The 23,587-nt window shown below is 40.9% G+C and overlaps 1 protein-coding gene across 2 annotated transcripts in view; it reads right to left on the bottom strand.

Annotated features, from left to right (window-relative positions):
- POLN (DNA polymerase nu) overlaps positions 1-23,587 on the bottom strand; it is a 156,408-nt gene that overhangs the window by 73,651 nt on the left and 59,170 nt on the right. For both annotated transcript variants that reach the window (XM_077876322.1, XM_077876323.1), the window contains exons 14-16: positions 17,016-17,072; positions 16,007-16,060; positions 15,317-15,382 (exon numbers count right to left, since the gene is read on the bottom strand). In XM_077876322.1, the coding sequence (XP_077732448.1) occupies positions 15,317-15,382; positions 16,007-16,060; positions 17,016-17,072 (177 nt within the window). The remainder of the gene's footprint in view (positions 1-15,316; positions 15,383-16,006; positions 16,061-17,015; positions 17,073-23,587) is intronic.

The following is a 23,587-nucleotide window of genomic DNA, read 5'->3' as shown; positions in this document are numbered from 1 at the left end:
TCTGCAGATAGCTAGAAAAAAAAAAACAATCCTGTCATGTGCGGAGATACTGGCTATTTGGGCCCCGAGTATTCTTATCCTTCTTCCTCAGAAAATGACACTTAGGGACGCCTGGGTGGCTCGGTCAGTTAAGCATCTGCCTTCAGTTCAGGTCCTGATCTCAGGGTCTTGGGATTGAGCCCTGCATCAGCGGTCCCTGTTCTGTGGGGAGTCTGCTTCTCCCTCTCCCTGCTGGTCTCTCTCTTGCTCTCACTCTTTCTCAAATAAATAAATAAATAAATAACCTTAAAAAAAAAGAAAGAAAGAAAGAAAGAAAATGACACTCAGATTTTCATTAAGGGCCCTCACCTTTAAGCCAACCAGCAGAGGCCATCTTGTGGCCAGAGTGACTAGTTTAAAGATGGCTTGGGCTATCCCAGAGAGATGCAAGGAGATGCTTGCTGTGGGCATCTGTGAAAGATGCTTCCTCCTCCTTTCATGGAAGCTACATAGAGAGATGTGTTCATCCCCACAAGGGAGAAACTAAGCAGGTATTGCCAAGACCTGCTGGGATGCTGAGGAAAAGAAGTTGGGAAATGGGGGACAGAAGCTGGACCTGCTTGTATAACTTAGGCTGCCAGATCAAACCTTGCCTGAAGCTAGCCCTTCCTTGGACTTCTAAGTCAGGTAAGCTGAGAAATACCCTGATAGATCAGTTTGGGTTTGATTTTCTGTTGTTTGCCACTGGACATATTTAAATGAATACTTGGAAAGTAGTAACTTAATCACCTGGTGTAGAAACTTTCGGAAAATCACTCAGCCAGTGCTGACCCTCCATTTATGCTCCTCCTTCTCAAGGTGGGATGGGAGGGAAGGAGACTGTTCTCTCTAGCCAAAGGACAAGAAGGGGACAGCCCAGCAAGAGAGAAAACCTTTGGACAGTATCCATACTACTCCAGTCAAATACTGCAGAAAAACACCACTGAGTTTAGTAAGTAATTTAGCATGAATCCTCCCACTTTTCATACCTGGCCAAGTTCCTCTTAGTAATTTTCTACTCACCGATTATGTCTGCCTCCCCATTGGCTGTAAATCCCCAGGTGCCCTTGCCATATTTGGAGTTGAGTTCAATCTCTTTCCCCTATTGCAATAATCTTTTATTTTATTTTATTTTTATTTATTTATTTATTTTTTATTTATGATAGTCACAGAGAGAAAGAGAGAGAGAGAGAGAGAGAGAGGCAGAGACATAGGCAGAGGGAGAAGCAGACTCCATGCACCGGGAGCCCGACGTGGGATTCGATCCTGGGTCTCCAGGATCGCGCCCTGGGCCAAAGGCAGGCGCCGAACCGCTGCGCCACACAGGGATCCCACAATAATCTTGAATAAGCTCTTCCTTGCCTGCTCAACTTTGGTGTAATTTTTCTTTGACAAAATATATAGCATATCAAAATTTGTAGGATACAGTTAGAACAGTGGGGGAGAGGGAAATTCGGTAGCATGAAAAATGCATACATGGAGAAAAAGGAAAAGTCTTAAAGCAATAATCTAAAATTGCACCTTGAGAACCTAGCAAAAGTAAAGCAAAATAAACCCAAATCAAGGGACATCTGGGTAGTTCAGTGGTTGAGCATTTGCCTTTGGCTCAGGTCATGATCCTGAGGTCCCTGGGATCAAGTTCCAAATCAGGCTCCCCACAGGGAGCTTGCTCCTCTCTCTAGATATCTCTGCCTCTCTCTCTCTCTCTCTGTGTGTCTCTCATGAATAAATAAAATATTTTTAAAATACCCAAATCAAGCAGAAGAAAGGAAAGAATAAAGAACAGAGATCAATAACATTGAAAACTGAAACAAATAGTTGGTTCATGAGAAAGATCAGCAACATTGATAAAACTCTATTTAGACTGACAAAAAAAGAGACAAAAAAAAAGACACAAATTAATAATATCAGGAATGAAATAGGTGACATCACTACAGATCCTGCAGACATCAAAAGGATAAGGGAATTCTACAAACAACTAAACACATATCAATTTCACAAATCAGACGAAATGGACCAATTTTTAAAAAAATACAACCAATCAAAATTTACCCAATAAGAAACAAGATAATATGAATAACCTTACAAATATTGGAAAAATTGGACACATAATTTTTAAACTCTCCAAAAAGAAACCTCTAGGCCCAGAAAATTTTATTAGCAAATTCTATCAAATATTTAAAGAAGAATTTTAAAAAATGTTTTATTTTTAAGTAATCTCTACACCCAACATGGGGCTCAAACTTACAACCCTGAGATCAAGAGACATATGCTCTATGGACTGAGCCAGCCAAGCACCCCTCTTTAAAGAAGAATAAACACAAATTCCACACAATATCTTCCAGAGAATGCAAGAGAAAGGAACATTTCCTATTTCATGAAACTAGTATTATTCTCATATCCAAACCAGATAAAAACAGATCTATACTTCTCATTAGTATATACATAAAAATCCCTTAAAAATATTAGTACATATTGGCATTAAAATAGTCACATAGAGGGGATCCCTGGGTGGCACAGCGGTTTGGCGCCTGCCTTTGGCCCAGGGCGCGATCCTGGAGACCCGGGATTGAATCCCACGTCGGGCTCCCGGTGCATGGAGCCTGCTTCTTCCTCTGCCTATGTCTCTGCCTCTCTCTCTCGCTCTCTCTCTCTTTCTGTGACTATCATAAATAAATAAAAAAATTTAAAAAAAAAAGTTAAAATAGTCACATAGACTAAGAGAACCAAACAGCCCAGAAATAAAACTCATGATTTTATGGTCAATTAATTTGTAACAAAGGAGGCAAGAATATCCAATGAGGAGAATACTATCTCTTTGATAAATGGTGCTGAGGAAACTGGACAGATACAGGCAAAAGAATGAATCTAGACCACTACTGTACACCATGCAAAAAAGAAAAATGAACACAAAATGGATTAGACTTGAATATAAGACTCAAAACCATAAAACTCCTCAAAGAAAACATAGGTGGTAAGCTTCTTGACATCAGCCTTAGCATTGATCTGACTCCAAAAGTAAAAATAAACAAGTGGGAGTATATCAAACGAAAAATGCTTCTGCACAGGTTAAAAAAAAAAAAAAAAAAGGCAACCTACTGGATGGGGAAAAAAACTGTAAGCCATATGTCCTATAGGGAGTTGTTATCAAAATATAAAAGAATTCAAACAATTCAAACAACTCAATAGCAAAAAAACAAACAATCTGGTTAAAAAATGAGCAAAGAAAAATAAATAAATAAATAAAAAATGAGCAGAGTACCAGAATAGACATTTTTCCAAAGAAGACACACAGATGTTCAACAGGCACATGAAAAGATGCTCGATGCTCAACATTATCAGGGAAATGCAAATCAAAAACACGAAGAAATATTATCTAATACCTGTTAGGATGGCTTTATTATCAAAAAGACAAGAAACAACAAGTGTTTGGCAAGAATGCAAAGAAAAGGGAGCCCTGTGCCCTGTTGGTGGGAATGTAAATTGGTACAGTCACTGTAGAAACAGGATGGAGACTCCTCAAAAAATGTAAGTAGAACCACCACATAATCCAGTAATTCTACTACTGGGTATTTGCCTGAACAAAACAAAAAGATGGATTTGAAAAGACACATTCATCCCTATGTTTATAGCAGCATTATTCACAATAGCTAAGATATGGAAGCAACCCAAGTGTCCACTGATGGATGAATGGATTTAGAAAATGTGATGTATATATAATGGAATGTTTCTCAGCCATAAAAATAAGGAGATCTTATCATTTGTGACAACATGGATGGACCTTGAGCGTATTATGTTAAATGAAATAAGTCAGACAAACACTGTATGATTTCACTTATATATGTAATTTAAACAAATCTAAAACAAAACAAACAAAACAAAATAAAACTCATAGATACAGAGAACAGGTTGATGATTATTAGAGATGGAGGGGATTGGGGAGTGGATGAAATGGGTTAAGGGGTTCAACCACCTGGTGACAGAAGGTAATTAGACTTACTGTGGTGATCAATTTGTAGTGCATACAAAAACTGAATTATTATTCTATGCATCTGAAATTAATATAATGTTATACACCAGTTTCATCTCAATAAAAAATATATTAACACATAGAATTTGGTACATATGTACAAAAATATGATCCAGCGATTGCATTCTTAGCACTTATCCCAGAGACACAAAAATCTGTACATTGTTTATAGCAGCTTTACTTATAATAGCCCAAAACTGGAAACAATCCAGATGTCCTTCAAAATTGAATTGCCACTGTGGGGCACCCAGGTGGCTCAGCTGGTTGGGTGTCTGACTCTTGGTTTCCACTTAGGTCCTAATCTCGGGGTCATGGTCTAGGGATCCTGGGGTTGGGCCTGCCCTCAGCCCCACGTCAGCCTCTCCTGCCACGTCAGCACTTAGCATGGATTCTGCCTATCCCTCTCCCTCCCCTTCTGCCTGACCCCACACACACCTTGCAGGCACGTGTGCTCCAGCTCTCTCTCTCTAAAATAAGTAAATAGATACGATCTATAAGAAAAAAAAATTGAATTGCCACTCATACCTAAGAGCTTCAGATGGTGATAAGTTGCCCACAGGGAACTTAATATCTTTTTTCAAAATATCAGATATTTTAAATATATTCTTTTGGAAAAAAATAATTTTTCTCAAAATTATAAAAGAAGATCTATAAGATATAGCCTCACTGTTAAAAATACTAAGACTCTCTTGACGAGAAAAATTCATTTATTATATTCATCAAGATTCTACAGTATTATGAAAATTACTAGTTTATCAAATAAAATCAATATTAATATAATGAGTACATAATATATCAACTATTGGAGGAAATTTATTTACCTAATGCTATATATTTTATCTAAAATGTTTTCCCCCCAATAATACATTAGCTGTATTTAGGACTCAATAACTAAGATTTAAGTGCTCAATTTTATTCATTATTTCAAAAACATTTAAGTGACCACCCATCATATGGTAGACACCGAGCTAGCTCACTTCTGGGATAAAATGCTGAGGCAACTCAAAGAGCATATAGTAGAAGGAAGGTAAACACTACAGCAAGGGAATAAGTGATATTATAGGTTAAGTTGAGGATAGTCTGGGAATGTACATTTCTAATGAAACTATCTTAAATTAAGATCATATGAGACTAGACAAATGGACCAAGGGCACAGAACTGAGAGCCTAGAAACAGACCCAGCATCTATCAAAATTCATGTAGGACAGAGGCTTACAAATTACTGTAAGTCATCCCAACAGCTTACCATAACAATAGTTATAACAAGCAGTTATTCAGATGGAAAAGTAATCAGATATCTTCCTTACACCAGTGTAAATGCAAATTCCAGGGGGACTGCAGACTGAATGTAAAAAGGAAAACTCTAAAACTATTGAAAGAGAATTAGACTATCAAGAAGATCTCCAAGTTAAAAGAAAAAGTTTCATTAAACAAGACACAAAGCATACAAGCCATAAAGTGTACAAAGTTGATACTAACACAGAAAACACCTGTGAGTCAACTTCATCAAATACAATATAAAAATATCAAACACAGACTGAGAGAAGACATTTATGTAAGTCAATGAAAGACCAGTATCCATAATATATAAAGAAATACTATAAATTAATAAGAAAAGACAAACCACTAAATTGAAAATGGGCAAAAGAGATAAACAGGCAAGTCACTAAAGAAACAGAAAAGAAAGCCAAATCTTAAGCCACAATAAATATTAATTCACAGGCATCCAAGTAGCAAAGAATAAAACGTGTAGAAATACCAAGAGCAGAGGACCCTGTAGAGCACCAAGCTCTCTCCCATGCTGCAGACAAGGTATGTGCTCATCCACCCCCTGAAGAGTGCTTGGTGATACCCAGAACAGGAGAGTGGTACCCAGAACACCCTGTGGCCAGGCAACCAGGGTGACCTGAGGGAATGAATTCAAGAATATACATTGCAGCATTATTGTTTTTCTTATAGTATTGTTTCTAATAGTGAAAAACTAGATATTTCTAGTACATTTAATATAATGAAATACTATATAGTAGCCAAGATAAATGGACTAGTGCTACTTTATCCAATGTGGATAAATCTCACAAATGTAATATTGAATGAAAACAGTAAGCTATGAGGTGCCTAGGTGGCTCAGTGGGATAAATGTCTGCCTTCAGCTCAGGTCATTATCACAGAATCCTAAGATTGAGCTCCAGATCATCAGCTCCCTGCTCAGCCGGGAGTCTGTTTCTCTCTCTCTCTCTCTCTCTCTCTCTCTCCTTCTGTCCTTCCCCACCCCTTGTTCTTTCTCTCTCAAATAAATAAATAGAATCTTAGAGAAAAAACAAAAACTAGCTTGTCCATGCAGAAACATTAGGAGGGGCATCTGGAGCCATGACTGGCCAGGAGGTATTAGAAGACGAAGAAATGGTAGGAATGTGGCTCCTGGCAAGTGCAACGAGAATAGAGGTCCTCAGCACCTGCCCAGGAGCAGGCCTTCATCAAAATGTGACAGGTCCAAGAGAGACGCACAAAACAAGGGTTGACCAGCATGAACTCTGAAGTGTCTGAGTTATGGGAAGAAAATGAAGACGGATAAAGTGCCTCCTGACTAACTCCCAGCTAGGGTGGAGAACACAACCATCCAGCACAGGGAAGAGACTGGGCCTACACTGTTAATACACTGCAATCCTGATGATGATCCCAAACCATGTGACTCTGAGACAGTGGAAGGCAACTCAAATGTGGATCATTCAGTAAGTACTTGGTACTTAGCAGGTAGGTTCCAGGTGCAGAGCCAGGCCCCGGGGGGTAAGCCAACAAAAGAGGCAGAAAAAGTCCTTGTTCTCATGGAACATACAATCTAGTAGGGTAAAGAGAAGTCAACAGGCAGTTAAAACACCATGTAGTGACCATCATGACAAGTACAGGGAATGTTTAGAACACTAGACTGAGGTTTTGAAAAGCAAATACTGGGATGCCTGGGTTGGCTCAGCGGTTGAGTGTCTGCCTTTGGCTCAGGTCATGATCCCTAGGTCCTGGGATCGAGTCCCACATCAGGTTCCCTCCAGGGAGCCTTCTTCTCCCTCTGCCTATGTGTCTGCTTCTTTCTCTGTGTGTCTCATGAATAAATAAATAAAATCTTAAAAAAATAAAAAGCAAATACTGGTCAATGAATTGCTCAATGCTAAGAGAACAAAAGAATGAGGATTTGAGGTGGATGAAAATTATCAGATGGGGGCTTCTACTTCCACTCAGGATATACACAGTTGAAAAGAAAGTGCTCCCGCCTAACAAGGAAGGCAAGAAACACAATTCATAAAATCATCCCTTCCTTGAGCCTAGCAGAGAGCTGAATATTCAGCAGAGTACTGATCCCTGCGTGTATGTGAGGAAACTATTAAAGTCTGGAAAAAGTCATCCAGAGGGAGCAGAACACAGTACACAACATTCAGGAATAGGTCCTGCCCCCAGAAGCCATTTTGAGAAAATTCATAATTTATGGGAAAATAGGTAGGATACTCAGGAATGTCCTTTCTCAGGAGTGGGGAATAATTAGCTACTAAACCTGTCTAATAAAACATAAAGGAAGACCAGAAAGGATCAACTGTTTCCAAGTAACTTGTCCACAATAAAGCTCAGGAATATTTATAAGAATGCAAAAAGGCCTATCACCTGACAAGGTAAAATCTACACTGTCTGGCATTGAAGCAAAGATTACCAGGCATACAAAAAAGTAGAAAAAATGAACTCATAATGAGAATACTCATCTACTGAAACTAACCTTTAATGGATACAGATATTGAAATTACAGACAAAGACATTAAAAAATTATTATATGTATATCCAATATGTTGAAAAAGTTAAGTAGAGACATGGATGGCATATAAAAAATATCCAAACTGTATTTCTGGAAATGAAAGCTATAATATTTAATATAAAAATATACTCATTAGAAAAAAAATACTCATTAGGATTAACAATACATTTGACATGACAAAAGAAAAGATTAGTGAATTACACGACATAGTAATAGAAACTATTCAAATTTAAAAGGAAAAAAAATTCAAGGAGAAGAAGAAAAATGAGTTTCAGTGAGCTGTGGGGCAAATTCAAGTGACCTAAGGTAATTGCAAGTGGAATTCCCAAAAAAGAAGAGAAAGAGGAACATAAAAAGTATATGAGTACTTTATAATAATCTAATAGTATTCCAATTTGATTAAAAAACATATAAATCCACAGATTCAAGAAACTTGATGAACCCCAGAGAAACATGAAACAATTATACCAAGGTACACCACAATCAAATTTCTCAAAACTAGGGGCACCTGGGTGGCTCAGCTGGTTAAGTGTCTGCTTTGGCTCAGGTCATCATCTTATGATCCTAGGATTGAGTCCTGAGTTGGGATCCCTACTCAAAGCAGAGTCTGCTTCCCTCTCCCTCTCCCACTTCCCCTCTCCCTTTGCCCCCCTTCACTCCCCACTCATGCTCTTTTTCTCTCTTTCCAATAAATAAATAAACAATCTTTTTATAAATTCTCAAAACTAGTGATTAAGATAAAAAGTGTAAAAACCACAAGATAGATAGATAGATTGATTGATTTTAAAGATTTTATTTATTCATGAGAGAGACACAGAGAGAGAAGCAGCTTCCATGCAGGGAGCCTGATCCTGGGATTCCAGGATCACGCCCTGGGCTGAAGGCAGATGCTCAACCACTGAGCCACCCAGATGCCCCAAGACGATACATTTTGTGTAGAGCAACAATGAGGACAGTACATTTATCATCAGAAACAATGTGAGAAGAAAATAAAGGAACATCTTCAAAGCACTGGAAGAAGAAACAACTGAGAATTTACACACATACAAAAACTTTCAAAAATAATACTGAAATAAAGACATGTTCAGACCTACAAAAGTTGAAAGAATTCATCAACAGTTGACCTACACTATAAGAAATGCAAAGCCAATTCAAAATGAGTCATAGACCTAAATATAAAACCAGAAATGAAAACTTCTAGAAGAAAACAGGATAAAAGTCTTTGTGATCTTGGTCTTTAGGCAAAGATTTCTGAGATGCAACACCAAAGACATGATCCAGATAAGAATACATTGAAAAATCAGGGTTTGTTAAAATTTAAAACTTCTGCTCTTCAAAGACAGTGTTCAAAGAATGAAAAGACAAACCACAGGATGAAAAAAAAGCGCATATATCTGAGAATGGACTTGTATCTAGAATATATAAAGAACCCTTAAACTTAATCATAAGAAAACGAATAATCCCTAAAAAACATGCAGAAGATTTGATTTGATGCTTCTTGAACAAGAGAAACGAATGCCATGGGGCACCTGGGTGGCTCAGTTGGTTAAGCATCCAACTCCTGATTTTGGTCAGGACTTGATCTTAGGGCCATGAGTTCAAGCTTCACATTGGGCTTCACGTTGGGTGTGAAGCTTACCTAAAAAAAATTAATGCCAGATAAGCACATGGGAAAATGATTAACATTATGAGTCTTTAGGGCAAGACAATTAAAAACACAATGACATACTACTACGTCTATTAGAATTAAACAGACTGACCATAGTGAGTGCTAGGAAGGATGTAAAGTGAAGAAAACAGAACTCTTATATGGCTGGTGGGAATGGCAAATGGTGCAACTACTTTAGAAAACTGCCTGGCAGTTTCGTAAAAAGTGAAACATACATCTACCATATGACTTAGGCATTTCGCTTCTCCAAGAGAAAATAAACTGTATGTCCATACAAGGCTGTACATGACTGTGCATAGTAATATCCCAAGCTAGATAAGCTCTTAAAAGTGGAAACAGCTCAAATATTGATCAATAGGTGAATTTATAAACAAACTGTGGTACACAGATTCAATGAAATACTACTCAGCAATAAAAAGGAATGACCTATTGAAATACAGAACAACATGGCTGGATTTCAAAATAATGCTGAGTGAAAGAAACCACCAGACCAAAAAAAAAAAAAAAAAAAGAATATAGACCAGGTTATTCCATTTATGTAAATTTCCAGAAAATGCAAAGTAATCTGTAGAGACAAAAAGCAAGCCAGTAGTTGCCTGAGGACATGGGTGAAGGTTGTGGTGTGGGGGAGAGGAGAAATCATAAAAGGACACGCAAGGATACTGTTGGGAGTCACGGATATGTTCATTGTCTTGATTGTGATGATGGTTTCATGGTCATATACATATTCAAAACTTATCAAATTGTTCATAATATGTGAAGTTTGTTGTATGCCAATTATACCTAAGCAAAGCTGTTAAAGGATGAAGTTCTATTCCTTTTTTTTTTTTTGTGAAGTTCTATTCCTGGTAAGATACTGGAAGTACATGCTACTGAACACAGATGTAAAGCTTGGACAGGATGCATACGGCAGCAATTTGAAAATGTGGTAAACTAATAGCAACAGGCAGACTGGGGAAGCAGACCAGCAATTGATCCTACCCAACAGGCAGTGAATTCAGCATTTCCTACTCTTGGTCCTAGACATGAGGCCAGTAGCATGAGGTGCACGGCAGAATAAGATTACAAAAGCTTCCAATTTCTGGCTAGGAACCCAAAAAGAAGACAGTGCCATAGAACTAGAAATCAACTAGGAAGACCATGGCAAAGGAGGAGGTTGGGAAAAGGATACCACAGCATTATTTATAAACCACTGGGGTCAGCCTCAAGCTGCACACGTGCAGATATCATCTTAAACAGTATACCAAAGACTCTGAGAACTGCATCAATAGATAAACCATGGCTCAATCCCGACTGATCACTGTGTGGCCATTTTGGGGAATATCTGAATAGCACTGCAAAGGTCTTTAAAACTGAACATACACTGAAATCACAGCTCATGGAGAACAGGTCACAACTTGCAACCTGAACCTAACCAGGTTAAACACCCACTAAATAAAAAATCACAACATTTTAATGAGATTTTTAAACAAGACTGAGATTCATAATACAATATTCAAAATATCTGGGATACAACCCCAAATTACTGGACATGAAGAAGCAGGAAAATCTCAAATCATGTGGGAAGACAACGAAAACACATCAATGACGAGATGATGCAGATGTTGGGATTATCTGACAAAGACTTTAAAACTACTATTATTAAAATGCTCTAATATATTTATCATATATATTACTGAGACTAGAGTTGAATCAATTAAATCAACTATTCTCAAACAGTTCTTGAATAAACCATAACCTGTTAACAGTTAATTAAAATGTCAAAACATGGGATCAACCGAAGACAAAAATATTTTACATTTTGCTATTATCAGAAATAATATGAAAAAGAACACAAAAGTGGGTGGTAACGTGCTTCAGCAGTCAGTTGCTAACAATGACTTACTTGTAGGAGGGTTTGTGTGTGAGAAATTAGCTTTCTGGAAATGTCGAAATTAGCTATGATTTTATTTTTTAAAGATTTTTATTTATTTATTCATGAGAGACATACAGAGAGAGGCAGAGACATAGGTAGAGGGAGAAACAGGCTCCCCAAGGGGGGCCTAATGCAAGATGTGATCCCAGGACCCGGAGATCATGACCTGAGCGAAAGGCAAATGCTCAACCACTGAGCCATCCACGTGCCCCAAGATTTGATTTTTAAGTAATTTTTATACCTGATGTGGGGCTCGAACTCATGACCCCAAGATCAAGAGTCACATGCTCCACTGACTAAGCCAGCCAGGTGCCCCAAATCTGATTTTTGGAAAATACTGGTGTACTTTGTGCACTTTAAACTAAAGAATATAATTCAGACTCTAGTCATTTTTGTGCCACCAGCATGTAACTTACATAGTATCTGGTTAAATAATGTACAACTGGATTCCATTTTACATGTGAAAAAAAGCATAAAAGTTCCATAAGGGAACAGGTGTTAGGGACGCCTGGGTGGCTCAGCGGTTGAGTGTCTGCCTTCGGGTCAGGTCATGATCCCGGGGTCCTGGGATTGAGTCTCGCATCGGGCTCCCTGCATGGAGCCTGCTTCTCCTCCCTCTGTCTATGTCTCTGCCTCTCTCTGTGTGTCTCTCATGAATAAAAAAATCTTTTAAAAAAAGAAAACAGAGGTGCTAAATCTTTAAATAATCTTGGAGCTGAGCAATGTCTTTCTCAGATGACACAGAGAAGAGTCACCATGGATAATGGAGAAAGTACTGCTACCATTGTTCATAACAATGTCAGGAGCTGACAGATTCTTAAAGGCAATCTAGTAACAGCTATTAAGAGTAAAAATATACTATCAGCTGACCTAGTAATTTCACACCTGATAATCTATTCCACAAAACTATAAGTACCAATAAACCAGGGCGTATGTGTGTGATGCTTGCTGCAGCTGTATCCTTCGAGGGCAAGTCCACCAGCAGAGCAATGGCTAACACAATGGCAGAATGCGTGCTAACCAAAGTGAAGCAGGACTTTGTCAGATGACCTGCAGGGATTCTACCAGCTATTGCTGGGAGAAAGTCAAGAGGCAGAAAAATGAAACTCTAGTCTACAAAATAAATAATGACAAAGTCACTGCATGCTTCTGTGTGTACGTGTATAGCTACACATGAGTCTGTACAAGATTCCATTAGAAGTCTAGAGAGAAATATGGATGAGCAAAAGTTAGGTTGCTAACACAGCCTGCCACAGGCACAGAGTGTACTGGGACCGGCTGTGGTGAGGGAGTGTCTATGACAGACACAACACAGGATGGAATCCCATCCATGTACATGTGTGTGTCTGTGTACACAAGGAGATAGCTAAGCAGACAGTTGCCAAACGTTAACAGTGGCTGGCGGGGTTGTAGAGACTTAGGTGTCGTTTACTTTATTATTTATATTTTCATCTGTTCGAATTCTTTAGAATTACCATTCATTGTTTGTACACTAAAAAGTCATTTTAAATGTGGCAAACAGAACGTATATTTTAAAAATTAAAGGGCAAAAGAAAATAGAAAAAAATAATTCAACATTTTTCAAAGGGAAAATCTTTATTCTATAAATTTCCCACACCACTAGGAAAATATACATCCTCCAGGGACACGGGACACAGGCAAATGGTGTGGATAAACAATTCAGGGAAGAATAAGACATCAATACTTGATCTAACATATCAATATCACTTATATTTCAAAGAACTAGGAACTAAAAACTCAAGTCAGGAAACCTTAACCAAAATGAAAACTCCCTGTTTTGGCAAGGATGTAGGAGACCAAATGTCTCACCTGTTGTTTGATGGGTGAGAACTTTTTTTCTGGAGGATGATTTACCAATGTAAAGCCCGAAAATACACATATACTTAACTGAGGAATTCTGTATCTAGGAATGCTATGGAAATCATTAGAAAAATGCACCCAAAAATATATGTACAAGTATGTTTATGGCATCTCTGGATAAAATAAACACAACTGAAGACAATCTAATGACTATCACCAGGGACAGCCATTAAATGGAGTATAAAGTGGCTGTTAAAATGATGATGTGGACTTCCAATGGAATGTGGTGGCCAAATGCACACATTATGTTTATACCTTCTCTTTCCAAAAATTCAATTAAAATAACAAAAAATAAATAAATAAAACTAGAGTGCCACTAAAAATCTGGGAGGAGTGCTACCCACAAACCAGAAACACTGGAGATTCCTGGAAGAGAATAAAGCACAGCAAGAGATCAATCTGGAAATATAACAGAAAATTTGAACTTACAACCATCTATTGGCAAAAGCAAGGACCTCATAAAAAGTTCATTCTCCCAGTAGAACTTCTAAATCACTCTTTGATGAGAAGCAGCAGCTAAGAGAACAGGTGCATCAGACACCTTTCAGAGGAGGAACTAGTGTTAGTACTGCTCATGGTGAGCCACGTAAAGACCACAGAAGAGCTCTCTAAAGTAGGGCATCCAAAGAAAGACCTCCCTAAGGTGGGTGCAAAGTCTAGAATGTGTAGGGCCCTGAGCAAGTCCGCAGCTCCTGCAGGGCATGAGTCTGCCCAGCCCCATACCACCACCTGCCACATGCACAGGGTACCCATACACGTAAAGGCCAGAAAAAGGCTGGTGGGATGCAGTCCACACTGGTGACAGGACCCATGGGGTAGACAGACGTGTCACTAAGGGAAAAGGACACCAAATTGTTTTTACACATGTCCATGCTATTTGAATTTCTTTATCATGAATGTATACTCATATGTATAATTATATTTTATAGTGCATATTTAAACAATTAATATATTTAATTTGCATATTTAAAATAATTCAAATGTTTAAATCTAAATATAGATTCAGGTCAATATTAATGTATGATATCAAGACATCATAAATAAAATTGAAAAATATAAAATAAAAGTGTGGTTTTATTTTGGTAGAAAAACAGTATTTTATAAATACGTGTACTTAGCAAAAAGTCAATACAGATAGACACCAAAATGTTAGCTACAGTTAATTCTGCATGGTGGAATAACAGGTGATTTTTATTAGGTTCTTTTGTTTTTGCTTTTTTACATTTCTGTATTAACGTACTGTTCTGCAATGAAAAATTAGTAGTGAATCATCTTTAATTCAAAAATATGAAGCCACTTAGTTTTTATTTTTTAAAAATATTTTATTTACTTATTTGAAAGAGAGAGTAAGAGAGCACAAGTTGCGGGAGGAGCAGAGGGAGAGGGAGAAGTAGACTCCCCATGGAGCAGGGAACTTGACTCAGGACTTGATCCCAGGACCCTGGGATCACGACCTGAGCCAAAGGCAGATGCCTAAATGACTGAGCCACCTAAGTGCCCTATAACGCCATTTAAAAAGCTAATTGCTTTGAGTGTTATTAAAGCTGCATCATAAATTCAAGAGTATTTATAGTTTTTTTCATCAGAGACAGTCTGAAGCAACAACAAGGGAAAAGAGGAGGTCATTGGAGCATCAGACAGTCCAACACATTTCTGGACATCAGAAGCCTCCTGTCCAGCACAAATCTACAGACAAGGAAGGGGGAGTGGGAACAGGGTGTTGCTTTTGCCCTCATCCCCAGCACTTTTGACTCTCTGGATGGAAAGGACCCCTCACTAACTCAATGCTTTGTGACAGTAGAGGGCATGTGTCTTATTCCCAGAACATGGCAGGTGCTAAGTAAGTATCAGTCAAGCGGAGAAGCAGAGTGAAACACATCTATCAGCAATGGGGCCCCTCTTAGAAATGGAAAAGTGTGCAGGCAAACACACGTACAGGCAAAAATTCAACTCAGAGGCACGGAAACACCAACTCAGAGACTTGGTGTCTAACAGGGACTGCTGACTTACCGGATGCCTGGCTGAAAGTCTTCCGGTCACAGTTCCAGTCTGATTCCACATAGAGGAAATGGAGCCCTTTATCAGTTAAAAAGAATCAGTTTCAGCTCATGCCACATGAAGTCAAGAACATCCTGACCCTTCAGTCTCCCTGCACATAGCACTCAACACTCACTGCTTTCCTGCTTAAGTCCACCAGCTGCTGGCCCTACGCCCTGAAACCTGAAAGGCCCCTGGGTGTCAGCAACCTGCTGACGAACAAGGAGGTTCCCCCTAACCGTGCAGAAATGGCAACAGGACATGTAGGTCTTTGTGTTCCTTCAAACCACTGTGTGTAGGGAGAGGAGGATCACATGCCACGGGGGCTGTGCTACCCAGACAGGGCCAGTCACAGCACACCTGACTGCAGGCTCTTCACGTGTGAACTAGAACAGCATCTCCCTGAAGTGAGCAAAAGAAGAGGGGAGGGACAGATTTAAGAGTGCCTGGGCTGCCCCACAAGCTTCCTAAAATGCAGCTCCAGGTGTGAAGGCATGATGGCAACTCAAGCTATACAGAGACCTGAGAAATAACAAAATTGTGTCTCACGGCTCAAGAATATTTGATTTCATCATTAACTAAAACTCTAGTAAATTGTATGTGTATCTGAAGCCACATGGAAACCACATCCCCAAGCACAGTACCTCGTTTAAGTGCAGTTACCTTTCTCACAAAAGCTAGTAATCCATCCACAAAGGCTGACTTGGTCTTGTGAACCTAGGTCACATGGACAGAAGTAATCATTTTCTTGTTTAAGCATTGGAATAAGAACTCACATCAAAGCAGTGTTTCAGAGTGTTGGGCATGTGCGGCTCATGGGTCAGCTCCAATTACTCCAGGGGGCCCTGAAACAGCCTGGTGTGGCACCCAGAATTAAATAACAATGGCCCACAGAGAAAGACAGCACCCTACCTCCTTTTGTGGGATAATTCTTTTCACAGAAACATTGCAGAGATAAATGGAAGGTCCTGAATCTCCATCCTCCCCTGTGCCCTAGGGTGCCTTTAGTTCTCTTCCAATCATTTCATCCGTTCAAGGAGAAGGAATGGTGCCATGACCAAGTCCTGTCAGCTGCCACACCTCAGGAGAGCAGCAGGACACAGGTTAGGGAATGACAGACTGATGGTACAAGTGGTGGCCAAAGTTATGGATGTGGTTCACGAACATCAGGGGATACATGGCAGGCACGTGAACAGAGGAAGCGTGGGCAGCTGAGGAAGAAGGGGGCCTGACAGCGACATGAGGGGGCCATGTTAGTGACAAAAGGGAGTGTGTCAGCGAACATGCTCAGGAGGCTGCGGGTAACCTCACCAGGCCCAGGGCGGGGGAGTAGGACAAGGCCCGAGAAAGAGGCTTCTGAACTCCATGGTGGTAGAATTGAGCCCACAGCAAAGCTGCCCCATGACAGTACACACATCCCCTTCCTGTCTTCACTTGTCTTCATCCATGTGGGACCCTATGACCCACTGCTGAGTGGGCTGACTGTGGCTGGAATGGAGCTGAGCGGGCTGCACCAGAGCAGCACTGGTACCAGGCTGTCTTGAACAGGTGCTGTTCCCTTCAGAACACTGCCAGGGCTACTTTTGTGATGACGGATTGGTCTTATCAGAGGCGGTGCCATATGGCTCCCCTCCCTCACCCACTCACTCACTCACACACAAAGGGAACTTACCCGCCTATATTCCAGAATTATCTTGGGTAATGGATGAAGGTCCTGCAAAGCATTTAACTGAAAAATGAGAATAAATGTCACCAATATAATTCCTTCATTTAATTTTGACATTTTGAAGACTTACTTTCAGTTGGAGAAAATCCTAATAATAAATGGTCTGTATTGACCGTATTTTCCAAAGTGAAGATTCATAATAAACTCAGCTTATCAAGTGTCTTAATCTAAATCCCTTGCAAAATCATTCCTGTCCATATGGGAGCTAAAGACACTTCACACAAGCTTGGAAACAAGATTCCTCCTGAGATTTAAATTCATGAAATCTAAATCCAGGGCATGTAAAATACCACGTAGGAGAATGAACTAAGAAAATGGCTACAAATGTGTAACTCAAGACTTTAGGAACACCCAACATTTCAATCACAGTTATCCTGGTATGAAGTCTGGGGGGTGACACCAGAATAGGATGATAGATTTTAAAACTCATTTTAAAAGGTCAAAACATTACATAACGGGACAACATAAGATCATAAGAACATGGTTTGCTCGATTGCCAACACAGTGAATACGCTTAGGTACAGCCATGCACACGGCGCATTACAGGTCCCCTGTGGGTCCCTGCCCTCCCCTGCAGGTAACCACCACCCTGACCTCCACTGTTAAGGCCACCTTCCCTAGCTACCTTCCTTCCTATCAAACTTCCTATCCTATCACAGGTACTCTGTGTGTGGCTTTTGCCTAACATGATGGTTTCAGGGCTCATCTGTGTTGTATGAAGCAGCATGTCCTGTTTTCAACTGTGTGAATGCAGGACAACTATATTTTATCCTTGCTGGATACTAGTGGGTGGTTTATGGGCTATGATGAATAGTGCTGCTGTGAACACTGGGAGTCTGGATTTTGGTTAACTTCTGTCTGCAGCTGTGTTGAGCAGAAACACAGAGAGGAGTGGGATTACAAGGCCAACTGCAGCAGAGGCAACAGCAGGCAGTTCTCCCATGTAAAGGCACCAGTTTGTGCCCCATCAGCACCACGTGAACATTCCAGTTGCTCCACATCTTTGCTAACACACATTGTCCCAGGCCTTAATGAGAGCCATCCTGGTAAATGTGAGGTGATATTGCATCATAGTTTCATATGTATTTCCCCAACAACTAATGCAGTTGGACAATGTTCACATACTCATTGACTCAATAGATATCTTCCCTCATTAAACCCCTGTTAATGTCTTTTGCTCATCTAAAAAATTGGTTTGTGTGTCTTTTATTCCCCCTTGATTTATAGGAATTTGTAATTCTTGACAGGGTTTTTTTTCAGTTGGTTATATTTACTGGAAATCTCTTTGCCCTCTGTGACTCGCTTATTTACTTGTTTAATGGCATCTCTTCAAAAACAGAGATTCTTAATTCTACTATCATCCAATTTATCAATCTTTTCCTATAAGTGTGATGTATTTTGTGTCCTGTTCAGGAACATTTACCCACCTCAGGATCTTGAGGATTTATCCTTATGGTATTTTCTATAATCTTCGTTGTTTTGCTTTTTACATTTAGATGTAAAATTTGCTTGGAGTCTATTTTTGCGTATGGCATGAAATAAGGGGTCATTTATGGAGGAAGCCCTCTTTACTCACTGCTTTGTAGAGCCGCCGTCTCAGAGATCATGCCTTTCATACTCGCATGTGGACTCCTCATCCTGTGTCCACTGGTCTATTTGTTTACACTTGAATTGACACTACACTGTCCACTTAGTTCCTAGCAATCCCTATTGATTTAGGATTAGTCTTGATGTCCAACAGACTAAGTCCTCCAGTAGTGTTTCCCAAGATCACACTGGCTCTTAAATTTTTACACTTCTGTGTCAATTTGGTAATCAGCTTGTCAGCTTCTACAAAAAACTGCTGCTAGGGTTTTAATTAAGATTGTTTTGAATCTATATAAATCACTTTGAGTAACTGATGCTATAACTCTTACGTAACACTGTAAGGCATGGAATTGTGTCCCTGTCTGTTTGAATAAAGACTGAGGACCCTAGGGTTGTGGCTAGCCACAGAATCATAAACCAGAGAGCCGACACGGTGTCGTGGGAGTAGGCACTGCTAAGGGGGAGGCATCCTACCTCAGTGCAACCCAGAATTGCCGTTTCCTTAGAAAAGCTATCCCCAGAGGGTTGAGAGTACATGAAAACACTTAGCCAAGAAAACTGCTTAAGATCGGTTAACTCTCCTTATCCTGATACCTTACTCACAAAGTAACTTTCTAACCACAGGCTCCTTGTATCTCTCTACTTGAGCCATCCAAGAACACTTGAAAAGATTTAAGTATTTGATCTCATGAAATTTTGGACAAAGCCTTACCAGCATTGGTTCATGATCAGAGGCAGTGCCGCAACCGCCTACCGCCCTGCAAGCTTTATCACACACTCCATGCTGGCTCCTGACCATGCATTCTTCTCAGCTCCCTTCTCTCCGTGGCCACTCCGTAGCCTCTTGTTGGCACCTCCTCTTTCCTGACCTCTAAGTGTCAGTTTCTCAGCGTTCCGTTCCGTGGTTATCAATGCTAACTGGCTTATGAGAAACAGCCGGGAGCTTCAAAGACATGCCTGGGCCTGGGCAGTCTAGCCCACAGACACGATTCTGTAGATCAGTTGCCACCCTGGGCATGGGTGTTTTTCCAAAGCTCCGGTCAGGATAAGGGACCACCATCCCAGGGCAACTTTACTAAAATCTGACTACTTTCAAGTATGCATCTCCAGCACAAGACCTCTCACTGTCCAGACAGCTCCTGTGACATCTCTGTCGTAATATGTCTGAGAATGAATGTGTCACACATTCATTCATTCACTCTCCCTGCAAACTGCTCCTCTCTGTTTTTCCTGACTGGTGGCCTTTTCTATCTGCTCAGTTGCACAACTGAGAAAACCAAGAGCTACCCCCACAGTCCTCTGTGGACTCACATGAACTCACATGCACAGAGTTTCTTTCTGCTCTGAAAATTTGTCTGTTGTCTGTTGCTTCACTGTCACAACTGTCACTTGGACTGCTGAACCTTCAGTCCCCACCCCACAGTGATAGCCTATTAGTGAGATTCCTCCTTTCTTCAACCAGCTATATGAGTGGACTTTTTAGGACATAGCAAATATCTGTTAGGATGGGCAGGATCCACTGACCACACCATGCAATGGCAAGGATGCAGATCCACAGGAGCTCCTGCTCACGGATGGCAGGAATGCAGAATGGTACAGCCACTTTGGGGATAGTTTGTCAATTCCTTGCAAAACTCAATATACTCTCACCATACGATCCAGCAATCATGCTCCGTGGTATTCAAGCAGAGGAGCTGAAAACTTATGTCCACACAAAACCTACACACAGATGTTTATAGCAGCTTTCTTCCTCACTGCCAAAACTTAGAAGCAACCAAGATGTCCTTCAGAAGGTGAATGAGTAATAAACTGTGGTCCATTCAGACAATGGACTATTATTCATCATTAAAAAGAAACAATATATATGGGGCATCTGAGTGGCTCAGTGGTTCAGCGTCTGCCTCTGGCTCAGGTCGTGATCCTGGGGTCTTGGGATCGAGTCTCGCATTGGGCTGCCCACAGGAAGCATGCTTTTCCCTCTGCCTATGTCTCTGCCTCTCTCTGTGTCTCTCATGAATAAATAAATAAAATCTTAAAAAAAAAAAAAGAAACAAGCTATCAAGTCAGAAAAAGACATGGAGGAAATTTAAATGCACGTTACGAAGGGGAAAGAAGCCAACCTGAAAAGGCTGCATGCTTGTAGGATTCCACCTACAGGACATTCTGGAAAAGGTGAAGCTATGGGGACAGTGAAAATATCGGGGCAGGGGAGGGTGGAGACGGCGTGTGGGTGGAGCATGAGAGTGTTTATGGCTGTGAACTACTCTGTGTGATACCATAGGGTGGGCACCTGTCCTTACATATTTATCTAAACCTAGAGAATGCAATAGAAGCATTGACTCCTGAGGTGAACTATGGACTTTGGGTGATGATGACATGTCAGTGGAGGTTCATCAAGTGTAACCAATGGTCCCACTGGTCCCACTGGTGGGGATCCTGATAGTAAGGGAGACAGCGTGAGAGAGGGTGTCATAGGTGGGAGGAAGGCAGGATATGATACTTCTTTGTACTTTCCACTCAATATTGTTGTGAAATAAAATTTAAAATCTAATCAAAATAAAAGCCTGATAAAACCATATCTAAGATCATAGTTGCGCCCTCACTTGAACTGTCCCTGGCTTTCCATTTTACTGAAGTCCACATCCCTCCCCCATGGAACAGGAAGGGTTAAGGAAAGACAGCAGTCTTTTTTTTCTTTTTTTTTTTTTTTAAGACAGCAGTCTTAATTTTGAATTTAGATCCATGTACATGTGTTCCCTAGTAAAAGTTCATCTTTTTTAAATGCACAAAATAGTATAATTTGATCAGTTAAAAGGAGAGGTTAATATGATTTACATCAATCATATCTCTGTGAAAAATAATGAAGGCTGTTGTGATAATTCTGTCTATACGAAAGCACATTGACACCAAAAGAGTTAGGTTTCCTTTTGTAGTTGCTGGTTGTCTGGAAGAGCTAAGGAGCAGCAGAGGGAAGGGCAACACTGCCAGCTGGTGCCAGGACAGAGAATAAGTTGGCCAGAGACCCTCTGCTCAGGGCCACCTGAGGGGAATATGTGGCTTTGCCAGGTTCCACTGCTGCTCCGGCTATCGGGCATGGTGGCCCTCTCTTCCATGCAGGTGTCAAATCCATGCCGGTTTCTCTGGGAGGATGGCTCCTGCTCCCTGCTGCCCCAGATCTCAGTGATCAGAGAGACATCTGGCTCAGCCCCACCAGGTGCTGGTTCTGGCTGTTTGGCTCTGAAGTTGTACTGAACAAGTCAAACGAAAGCTTTGATCTGCACAGTTTACATCCTAGAGCAATAAGCAAGCCAGTAACTAAGGTAACTTTAGGTGCAGGAAACAAATGCCTGGAGGCATTACTGTTGTCTCTGTGGCCAGGGGAGGTCTGTCTGAAAGCAATACTTAAGCCAACAATCAGAAGCCACTGCGCAAACTCCAGAAGAGTGTCCAGACCAGGAAAGAGCTCGTGCAGAACCTGTGAAGAGCAAGTGTGCTCATGGGACACTGGGTGTGAGGGGAGCTGGAGAAGGGACAGGGCCAGACCTGGGACCTGGGGACACACTAATCTAAGTGTCACAGGAAGCCCCTGGAACGTATGTCAGGTGAATGACATGATGTTTCTAATGGTGTAAAAGATCACTCTGCCTGGATGTGATGCATAACCAGCAAAGTAAGAGCAGCTGGGACACTGCTTAGGGGGCTTTGCAGGACTGTGAGTGGGAGGTGACTGAGCTGGTGACAGTGAGGAGGGAGGGAACAGGCACACTCAAGACCTATATTTGCAGGTAGAGACTGTAAGGCTGGCTGCAGGGTAAGGCTGGAAGAAAATCCAACACAGCTTGTAGGTTTCTGGAGGAAGTAGCTAGCTAATAATCATAGCAAGTACTTGTTGGTTTTTGAGAGCTCATATGTCAGGCATGGTCCCAAACAGTGTTTTACACACAGGCACACATATACGCTTGTTAAATACTTACAAGATTGCTATAGGGAAAGGACTGTTATTATCCTTCTTTTATAGATCAGGAAACTCAGGCACAGAATAGTCAAGTACATGCTCAAGCTGTGCAGGGAGTTGTGCTAGCTGACTCCACTGCCCTAACTCCACTCACTGTGGGTTCCCAAGGACTCAGGAGGATGACGGACGTCCACTGAGGTGGAGAAGGGGTGGATTCAAACCCGTTTCCTGACACATCACTCTATATGTGTCCCTGATTCACTCAAGAACTACCACCTGAGCCCACTGAGGGCTGCACATGAGGGTAGTCAGAAGGCAGGGGACTCTGGCAAGGCCAAGATGAGCAGAGCATGTGGTGCTGTTGGCCACGTGTGCAGGGAGGGAGGGAAGCTGCTGCTAAGTCCAGTGCTGGACACAACCCCGAGAACCCATGCTGGGGCCCCCAAGTCCACTTACTTACTGATCCCCACTCTGCATGCTTTCATGAATCTTATGGATTCTGAACATCTATTTATACTCTGTCATTCTGTTTTTAAATATGTATGTTTTAAAGATTTATTCGTTTATTTTAGACAGCAAACAGAAGAGGGAGAGGCAAAGAATCCCAAGTAGACTTCCCCTGCCTCGAGCACAGAGTGTGACTCAGAACTCAATCCCATGACCCTGAGGCTACAACCCTGGGGCCAAAATCAAGAGGCAGACATTCAACCCACTGAGCCACCCAGGCGTCCCTATACTCTGCCATTCTGATAGAGCAGACTCTCACTCCTCCCTGTCCTTTAAAACACAAGCTCCTCTTAGGGGAAAGGTAGCTTAAACTTTCTAAAATAAATCTAGGAAAGGAGAAGACTGATGACCTTCCCCATTTCTAGTTTCTAACAGAGTTGTGAAATAAAGAGGCTGTGACTGGATTGCCAACAATTTGTTTTCAGAACAAAATTCCACCTCATTGTCCTTGGCAGAAAATGAAGTCAAT

The sequence above is a fragment of the Canis aureus genome, chromosome 2 (genome assembly GCF_053574225.1).
Source record: "Canis aureus isolate CA01 chromosome 2, VMU_Caureus_v.1.0, whole genome shotgun sequence".
Taxonomy (NCBI): domain Eukaryota; kingdom Metazoa; phylum Chordata; class Mammalia; order Carnivora; family Canidae; genus Canis; species Canis aureus.
This window is presented reverse-complemented; position numbering and strand designations above follow the sequence as displayed.